We start from the raw sequence: 10684 nt of genomic DNA on the forward strand, positions 1-10684 counted from the left end.
ACGGTAAAGCAGATGCATGACTCTGACGCGAGCTCCTGTCTTTTTTATCGCCTCACATTGCTTGCTTTGTTGTGGTTCTGGTTATCCAGAACACTAATATAAAACACATGCTTGTTTTTTGGCACATTATCGAATGGTTGTTTTTCCAGTAGTCCCTCACTGCTTGTGAACCCTCACGCTGAACAGGAGTCGGCAGAATTTGAAAAAATTATATCCACCTGCCGATGGTAAGGACGCATGATTAATATTGCTCATGGTGCTTGCACTGCTGAGGTTCTAAACTAAGGAGAATGTTTAGGATACACGTGCATTGGATTAGAGTTGAAATTGTAACGGCTACATACTGCCACTTTGAAAGTCTTTCTACCTCAAGGCGGACGCTAGCTGATGTACGTGGGAGGGGCATATGAAGCCAGCTAGTCTTATGACAGCTTCCAGTAACTCATCCTGCTGTTTCTCATTTTCTCCTCATTCCACCGCCGATCTGTTTCCTGATGAATATGAAATTGATTGTGCTCATATTGAAAGCAGGCAGTTGACACATGAAGCAGGCCTAGTATCAGACCAGTCAGTGGAATTGGAGACTCACAAACAGGCCCTAGATTGATATTATTTCCTGCCAGCCATAGAAACTCCCATGACAGACAATTACAGGATTATGTCACATCAACTGCTCCTCTTCACCTCAGCCATCTTGAAATGTGAAGGGAAGAAAACAACAAGGGAAGAGTCTGAGGGTTATGAAACAGGGATGGGTCCAAAAAAAAGAGAGAGCTCAGCATTCAACATCCAGAACTTCTGGATGTATTCTATCCAAGCTATGTGCCTGGAATGCACTGAACCTGGAGTGGAAGCAGGGAGAACTCTGGGCTGCAGGACTCTAGGATTAACCCCTGTCACCCTGAATTAGTGAGAAAGGACTGTGCTTAGATACCACTCCTGTGCCTTTAAACAAGGTGCTTAGTGGTTTTCATATGCATTCAGCAAAATAAATCATTAAAGTAACAGACTGCACTTATAAACTTCCCTCTCGAGTATTTCACAAAGCAGGACTAAGGAGTGTGCCAGCATACTTTTGTCAATATTTTTAAATAACTCGAGTTTCCATTCAGTAAGATCTAGTCCAGCTAAAATATTTCCACAAGTTAGCCGGTTTGCTCATCAATCCTACTTGATGAGATACTCACCTGGATAAAGGCAAGCCAACATGCATTAGATAATAGGGACCTCAAAAGCACACATATCAGGTATGGTTTATAATGAAAACCAACTCACTAACATGGACTACGTGAAGAGTACACATTTCCAGAGCCATGCTTATTTCCATCAAATAAATTTGAAAGGCTTGAAATGTCAGAAAGGAACAAGGTATGTTCTTTATGCTCTGTAGGAGTCATAATCCACATAATTCAGCCAAAGGAAGACAGATTTGGAATAAATACCTTTTTGTATTCTACAGATGTGGCCTTTCATTGTTTATTGCTATGCATGCAGATTCACATTTAACTGGTGTAAGATCAGACACCGTAGAACTGTACAATATAAAATGAACAAAACAAGCACATTGCAAACAATTAATGCAGCCTTAGTATAGAACAAAACGGGCTTCGATTCAGCTATTTATTCAGTTCAGTCCTTTTTTGGCACTTGTTGCTTGCTAATTTCTTCTATTTGTTTCTTTTCATCCAGCCCTGCCCCTCCTTTCCTCTCTTCCTCCCCTCTCTTCCCAGTCTCTCTCTGGCCGGACTCCATGTTCCTCTCGTCCCTGGTGTCCTTTCACACAAGCAGAAAGTCCACATTCCACCAACGGGCTTTGACTGAGCCTCAAGAGGAATCGCAATAACAACCAACAGCAACAACAACACACCAAACACATACCAATTTAAGGCATTGCTAAAATTGATCCACAGCTGATCTGCCAAAACTCCATCCAAGAGACCAAGGCCCCACTGGTCTTATAAACCAGTCAGAAATATTCAGACCACACAGTACAGCACAAGTATGGAAAAACTTTCATTGTGACTTCAAAACAAGTTTCAATCTGAACAGCCTTTGTTTTTCAATGCCATAAATTAAGTTTAGCACTGTCACGTGAGGTTCAATGGAAATGGGAGAAAATGTTATTTTCATCAAAACTGTAAACAAATGATTAAATATTATGTTCATTGGCATATGTTCATAATTTAAAAGATTGCCATTAGTGTCTGTATGTAGGTTTATTTCTTTGAAAAGGTCAAAATAAGTACAATCTGGGGAACTATTTTCCGGCTTTATACAAGCACAACTGCTATGAAATATGACTCATGTTTGCAGATACTGACCATATGTTCCAAAGACATCACTGTTCTTCAGAGAACTCTTATATGTTGATGGATCAATAGTCATATTTAGGCAAACCGATGCAATTAAGTAGTTTTTCAGCACACACTTTTCAGCACACAATTTTAACCATTCATACTAACTAAATGGCAGTTTTACTGGTGATGACTGGCCATTTTATCTGAAAATTTAAATATCTTCATACATCGTCCAGGAATTACTGTTAGCCTGGTATAATGGTTAGCCTGATGTCATAGCCTAAAAAACATCTATGAATTCAGTCACCCTCACAGAAACTAAAAAGAGATTTTTAAATCAAACTTTTTGTGTATAATTTATCTGAGCACATACGCGCACAAACACCAGCTCCAGCTGAATACAGCACCTCTTGCTGCTACAGTACCGAGACCATTTTAGACATCCAACAAAACACATTTTGCCAGGACAGATTAACTTTGATTGATTGGCTGAGAAATGAGATATGAAAAGATGATATTGCCTAATGAAGCCATCGGAGAGTGGAGAGGGTGTTTGTAGAAGTGTGGCAGTGACACCACTCTCTGTAGCCCTAAAAGCGCACACCTGCTGTTCCATCATCATCCCTCCTGATCTATGAGGACAGCCACATTGGCAGTGGAGTGTGTGTGTGTGTGTGTGTGTGTGTGGGGGGGGGGGGGGGATATACAACCAACCGACTCTCTTAGAGAGAGTTGGTTGTTATTGTATATCCAGACAACACATTAATAAATCAGAACTACTAATTAATCTATTTGAAATATCTTGCATGTTAAAGACAGTAACATGCCCTATGCAACATGCACAATCCCTGCTGCAGTTCCAGAAGAAATAATCAGAGCTTGACCTATTTGTAATAAACGCTTGACCTATTCGTAATAAACGCAAAAGGTCCATCATTTCTTACAATTTAAAGCCTTAAGAGAATATTTACCCTCAGATGGATTCACTTTGGTGGATGACAGTTTTCACTTAGTCTTGTTTTGGATTTCCCAATTTTTATAATATTAGATCAGATAATTGACCATACTGAATGAGATAATTCTTTCCACGGCTTACGAAGAAACAAGTTGGGCACAACAGAAGTCACATTATGAAAGTGCCTGTGTCAACAGCCCCCCCCCCCCCCCCCCCCTGCAGACACTGAGAAACACATGCTGTGTGGAAATGTATAAATTATAAACAGAATGTTAGGCTTTGCTTGCATCTGTGAAAAAGCCTTCTCCTCACTGTGATGCCCATTTGACTGCATTGTGATTCAATGTCAGCATTAGACGGGCAACAAGTGCTTCAGACAAAACCGTCAAAATGTAAAGAGGAAAAATAGCCTGCGATCTCACTGAAAAACTCTTCTACAGCCTATTCAGCTCCAATCAAGGAAAGATAGAAGTGATGACTTGAACATTATGGCAACTCTTACATGTTTGTCTTGGAACACAGGGTGTAGGGAGATTTGTTATGACAACCACATCGAGAATTTCTTAAAGAAATATAAAAAGTTGTCATGGCCACATCGTCACAGCTGGTAGATTTCTCTGAATGCAATCTATCTCCCTGCCCAGGCATCACCTCCCTTAAATACATGAGAGGGTTTTTACTGACCTGTCTAACTCTGCAATATGCTGTTCACAACTACACAATGTGCTATTCAATGTACAATCTGCATGCACTTAATAGGTCACAAACAAATGAAAAAAGATGTTTAAAAAGCAGGCAATATTTAAAAAATGTAACTTACACAAACTTTACAAGTTATATTTTAGATAAAGTAAATGCCTCTTCTGTCCTTCACAGGATACTAAAGATGTTCACTGAGAATCTCTAGAGGAATTACATCACTCTGATACACTTGTCTATTTATATGTCCTCTGATTGGTGTGTGATGAATCTATGCGGCTGCACGGCCAGCTGTGTGCGTGCCAGTTGTGCTGATTGACAGGCGCGTGGGTCCTACCTTTGCTCCGCTGCTGAGCGGCACACGTGCAGATGCTGCAGGAGAAGACAGCCATGATGAGCACCGTCCAGGGCAGCATGGCGACCAGGTGCCCTATCGCTTCAGTCCGCCGCAGAGCCACGAGCGCACGGCAGAGAACAGCTCCGGCTGCTGGGAAGGGTCAAGGACACGCACCCCTGCTGGAAGACTGCGCAGTAACTCCCTCTCCTCCTATGCCCTCCTTCTCTCTCTCTCTCTCTCTCTCTCTCTCTATCTCCCTCCCTCATTCCCCGTGACTTTGGAGTGTTCCCTGTCCAGCTTGTGCAGTTCGTCAGGGCTGAAATCTGGAACTCATCAGGACCTGGAGAGACCAGCTGCTTTTGGAAGTGGCTCGACTGCTGGCTTCGTCTCAGGCTCTCTATATGCCAACTGCAGCAGGGACACCACCCTCATACCACATCCATTAGCAGTAATAAACCACCTACTTCGCTGAGTGCACTTCCTTATCCTGACAACCTCATACGGCATCATTCTTATTCACTCGTTATCCATGTCCACTGCTGGATACTTGCTGAAGTAATTTGGGTAGACCATGTTGCTCAGTGTGACAGCAGCGTTCCACTATGTAATTCGCTTTATAACGTTGTCAACTTACAGTTGTCACTCATGGAGCCAGACAGCCTTCCATCTTACTCTGAGGCAGGAGATGATGTTGTAAAATGGATACGGTCAAAGTCTGTGTTGTGGACTGAGGAATGATGTTGCATTGATGTCTGACACCTTTTGCGACTGAGAAATTGAGCCTATATCGTAGGAGTGATGCTGTTCTACCTGACAAATGAGGAATATGGCCTCGTTGGTTTACGGAACATATAGAGCTGAATGGCAGCACAGGCCTGAGGCTGTAAAGGCTGGGGAACGGGTACTTTTCACTAAATGTTTCATGGCTGACAACTGGGATTTGACAATGTCCATTGTTTCCGTACTCTCCTCTGGAATTAATTCTTCAGCCTTTGTGTTGCAGGTCCAGCTGATAAAACACAGCGGCAGACTAGCCTATGCCTCTATTTTTACATCTGCCTGCCTGACCCTGTGGGGGGTTTTAAGATGCAGGAATATCCTGTTTTTAATGTGTGAGATCTAAGAGTCTGTAAACGGAAAATGCTTCTCTTTATGTTCGGAAATGGAATATATTCAGGGGACTTAATAAATGCAGTCATTTTTTCCTGTTTAATGGTGGAGGGAGAACAGTTCCTCAAAAGTCTGGGAGAAAAATTATTTATCCATATTTTCAGTCTGTTAGTTCTGGTTGCATTGTTTTGACAGAATTTGACTGAACTAAGCTGTTTGTGTGTCTTTGCCATCACTGCAGGAGACCAGTGGAGAATTTGTTGAAATAACAGTCACACATTCCCCACATATCTCTGCTATACTCTGCAGGCGTGGTAAGATCTCACATAGGAAATGCTTTCAGTGGCAAGGAGTAGCATGTGAAGATGCAGCCCCTGCACCAAAATCTTTAATCATTTTAATGAATATTTTTGGTGAAACTACATTGCGTTTGAAATGTGTGAAAGGAACAAAAACGCCTTAAACTTTCAGCTAATCATGGTGCAGACCCCTATCAACCTAAAATAGCCAATTGTGTCTTTGATGTCATTGTATGTGCTGAATTTGCCACGGGTGTCACAAGCAATCTGCAATCTGTTTTTCTGTTTTATAAGACAATACGAATGAGCCGGAAATTGAATTTATTGGGTGAGTAACCCTTGAAACTTGCTTGAAGTAACAACAGTAACACCCTTCAACCTCTGTACTGATGAGCGGCCTATCTCTCTACAGTGTCTCTGTGATAATAAACCACTAGGTGCACACACTGCCTCATAAGTATCTGTCCAACAGAAACTATTTATGTACCTGTCCATTCTGTCGTCCTTTTCAATTTGATGTTCATGCGTGTATCTGTCTGTGTCTGTGTGTGCCTTTATCATTTCATCTGTCTGTCTGTCTGCACATCTCTATCTGTTCTTTGTTTCTTCATCTGCCTGTCTCTCTGGAAATCTCTATCTGTTCCTTGTCTGTTCATCCATCGTCACGCCTCTCAACACCTGCACCTGCTCAAAGATTCGCCTTGCAAACAAAGAAGTAGTGTCATTTCAGTGTTCTTTTCTCCCAGCTGGGACATAAACAGACGGGAGAGAGGACTGCCCCTTGTGCACTGGAGTGCTTACGCCTGTCCTTCTGCACAGGAATGCGCACACATTGCTTTTATTGGCGCGGCTGCATTCGCTGCAGAATGATGATGTGGATAAACCACAGGGCCCAAAGACTTCTTTCTGGACAAGAGCAGTGGTATCTCACCAAACGTCCGTTTCACACGGAGGAATCGAGTGAATAAAGAAATGGGGGTGTTTATGCACATTGTTAATGAATCCTATATAGAGCTGGATATGTAAACATGCACTGTAGATATTCTGTACATGAGTATATTCTAAAGCAGATTTATTTTAAAGATTACAAAGTTTATCAGAAGTTGCCTAGTTAGGCATATGGGCATATTAATAACTTGTATCATTGTCTGAACTCTGGAACACAATGACATTTTATTAATACATAATGAAAAAGGGAAGGAAATTACTCCAGGGCAGTCCTTAATACTACTTGTCAAATGGGTTATACAACAAACACAAGGACAGAGCAGATGGCATCAAATTTCTGGAAAACTAACGTCCATCAGGCTTTCAAAAGCAGTTAATTATGATTTATTTTGTATGTACTTGGCTGGAATGTGATTAATGAGCTTAACACAATAGAAAATAATGTCTCAGGATCAGCTCTGAGGATGCTACTCAGCTACTATAACACAGTACAACGCTGCTTGGCATTCTGGGAAACATGTGTTCAACAATTGAAGAGTGAAACTAAAATGCCTTCAAAGGAACTATTATTCAGGAACAAACATTCCTGCAGGGAACATGACAGGGGAAGTATTTTAGTAATGCATTAGCTCACATGGATGAGAATAAATTGACCAACGAAAAAACCATTAAAATCCTATAAAGTGATAACTAAATGCTAGCTGTTGCAATGTGAATAGGCAGGGGTAGAAGACATTAATCTGATCGGCGTTTCCGAGGATGGCGCTGCTGCTGTGTTAGAGTAAACAAGCGTATGCATCTTTGGAAGACAGGTCTGGACTGCTTTACCGCCTTTGGCCAGCAGGGGGCAAGCTTAGAGCGGAAATGATGCACGGTTCCCCATAGCCTTCCTCTCTTCTCTTTCTAGTCTTGTTGGACTCGCTGCCAGAACTCCGATGTTTTTCAGAAATGTTTACAAAGAGCAGCACCATTAACGCAATGTTTCAAATAGGTATAAATACAAATGACCTCATAAATCTGTGCACTGCAAACAGAAGAAAGTTTAACCTCAATTTATGTCACAAATTATAAATATTATCTTTATATCTTGGCTGTACTCACTAGATAGCTTCCATATAATTTTATTAAGGAGGTTGGCTTGATTGAGAGTGGAGTGGAGTGATTGGAGGCTAAGGGTGGCATGTTTCAATGTTACACGGATAAACTGAAGCACACATGCATACACACAAATGCATGTGTTAAAATTCACATTCATGTACAAATGTATACACAGTAATTGTTTCATCTTTGAATCTATTAGCTTTATAATTCACTATTAACTTACAAAAAACCCTGTGAACATTGTACCCCTGTAAGAGGACATTTTGCTATGTACTACTGATCTATACATTTTATACATTTTAATATGGTCCAACAGGTTTTAATGCAGGTAGATTTGTTTGTGTAAACTGATGATCAAGCTTATGTAAGCTGAACCTTGAATGTAACATGATCTTTGAACAATGATTCAGCTAATGTGGCAGGATAAGTAATGGAGCCGATGTGATTTACATTTGGATTGCATCAGAAACCCTGACTGCCGGCAGCTAGCCCTTTTGTTCTCTCAGAAGTGCTTTGTAATAAACAGGCACGGAGTGGTGTACTGTCTCTTTTCACAAGGTGAAAGCCCTCAAACATACACCTCATCTGCCAACACACACACAGGCACACAGACGCACAGACACACACACACACACACACACACACACACACACACACACACACACACACACACACACAACACAAGTCCTTCTGTGTCTTGTCTCCAGGTATGTATGCAAGATGTTGTCAGTAAAGTAAGTTCAAGCATGTGAAAGATATGTGTTGAGGAGCCGCGGTGGCGCAACAGGCTAAGACGCAGCAGACTTGCGGTTGCAGTTTGCTGCAGTTGCACACCGGGGACCGGGGTTCGATTCTCGGTCCTGCCAAAAGCCAAGTTTGGCCGGCTCACGTGGGGCAGAAAACTATTCACACCTTTTACAATGATGAGCAAAGAAGCCTGTATAAGATTAAAAACAACAGCATTAATGAGATTTGTGTGCTAAATTTTAAAAAAAATTATATTCTTTTATGCTATTAAAATAGCTGAGAAGGAAATTTTGTTTATTGTAATACATTTATTTCTTTTATAAAAGATGCATCACAATTATCCACTAATAACAAATTTATACAATAGCAGGAGCTCATGAACATGTTGCTTATTAAGTATCAGTATTATGAAACTCCCATAGTGTCCTTTTTCATTGGGATATAAAAATGAAAGTTGGAAAGGCAAAGAACACCCAGAGGAAACAAAACAAAGTTTGTGGACCTTCACAAGTCACTCCTCCTGACTCTGCGTGGGGGGCACTTGCATCCTCTACCAGGCAGGTATAGCATGGTTCCAGCAGTTTTTATTACTTCTATTTGTTTTTAACTGCTGAAACGGCACTAAACCTGCCTGGTAGAGAATGCAAGTTCCCCCTACGCGTAGTCAAGCAGATGGTTTGGGAGTCAAAGAAATCCCCCCAAGGGATAGAATAGAAGATCTATAATACTTGGCTACATCTTGGGGATATAGTCTCCAAAACTACCCTAAGATGCTATGCCAGCAGGCTTTTTGGAAGGAATGTGAGTGTAAACAGTTATCTGTTGATATAATGATATAATGTTGAATAAGCACCTGGAAGCATATTGGAACTTTGATTGGAACAGGGTGTTTTGGTCAGATGAGATTTCTGGGCACATGCACAAGCAGTGGGTTTGGTGTCAGAAGAACTACACGTGTGTTGAAAAGGACATCATATCTACGGTGAAATATAGTGTTTGAACTTTGAAGCTATTTGGTTGTTTTGCATCGTGTTTTGGCTCTTGAAAGTACAAAATCATTTTGGCCGGGACACACAAACTGCTACAAACTGACTTAAGCAAAACAATGATCTCAAGCATTCCTCAAAATAAACCAAGAAATGGTAAACTAACCACAAAATTCTGCAACATTGGCAAAAATCTGTCTCCCAACTTTTGTGGTCTGACTTTAAGAGGCCTGTCTACGAGCACAGAAAGATCTTACGGGTTTTCAAAGATTCTGTGTGGAGCAATGGTCACAGGTCCCCAATAATGTGGTCCCACTATGAAATATCACTCAATATATTCAATTGGGTGGCACGGATGGCGCAGTGGGTAGCACTGCCGCCTCACAGCAAGAAGGTCCTGGGCTTGAATCCCCGTCGGCCGGGGCCTCTCTGTGCGGGGTTTGCATGTTCTCCCCGTGTCTGCGTGGGTTTCCTCTGGGTACTCTGGTTTCCTCCCACAGTCCAAAGACATGCAGGTTAGTCTAAATTGCCCATAGGTATGAGTGTGTGAGTGAATGGTATGTGTGCCCTGCGATGGACTGGCGACCTGTCCAGGGTGTATTCCTGCCTTTCGCCCAATGTATGCTGGGATAGGCTCCAGCCCCCCTGCGACCCTGTTCAGGATAAGTGGGTTAGGATAATGAATGAATATATATAATATTTATATATTGCATATATTGGGGGCGACATGGCTCAGGCAGTAAGAGCAGTCATCTGGAAGTTGGAAGGTTGCTGGTTCGATCCGGTTTGATCCCCCGCCCGGGCTGTGTCGAAGTGTCCCTGAGCAAGACACCTAACCCCCAAATACTCCTGACGAGCTGGTCGGCGCCTTGCATGGCAGCCAATCGCCGTCGGTGTGTGAGTGTGTGTATGAATGGGTGAATGAGAAGCATCAATTGTACAGCACTTTGGATAAAGGCACTATATAAATACCAACCATTTACCATTTATATTGACAAATTATTATGGTAGAATATTTTCTACATTTGAGAATGAAAATACAACTATTTATTCTACAGTACTGCAGATTTTTTCCTTTTTTCATCAAGGATGTGAATAAGTTTGGAGGGCACTGACGCTTGTGTGAAGCTGCCTTCTTTTCTGCCCATTGTTACTTTTATTTATTAGCATAATGACATGGCAGGAAAATAAATTGCAACTGAAGT

General features: G+C 41.7%; 1 protein-coding gene across 1 annotated transcript in view; it reads right to left on the reverse strand.

Annotated features, from left to right (window-relative positions):
* Nucleotides 1–4580, reverse strand: part of LOC133135119 (protein FAM180A) — an 11692-nt gene extending 7112 nt beyond the window's left edge. Inside the window, exon 1 of the mRNA XM_061251899.1 lies at nt 4289–4580. Within this exon, the coding sequence (XP_061107883.1) occupies nt 4289–4367 (79 nt within the window). The 5' untranslated portion in view covers nt 4368–4580. The remainder of the gene's footprint in view (nt 1–4288) is intronic.
* Between the last annotated feature and the right edge of the window lie 6104 nt (nt 4581–10684).

Source organism: Conger conger, chromosome 8 (assembly GCF_963514075.1).
Source record: "Conger conger chromosome 8, fConCon1.1, whole genome shotgun sequence".
In the NCBI taxonomy this organism is placed as follows: domain Eukaryota; kingdom Metazoa; phylum Chordata; class Actinopteri; order Anguilliformes; family Congridae; genus Conger; species Conger conger.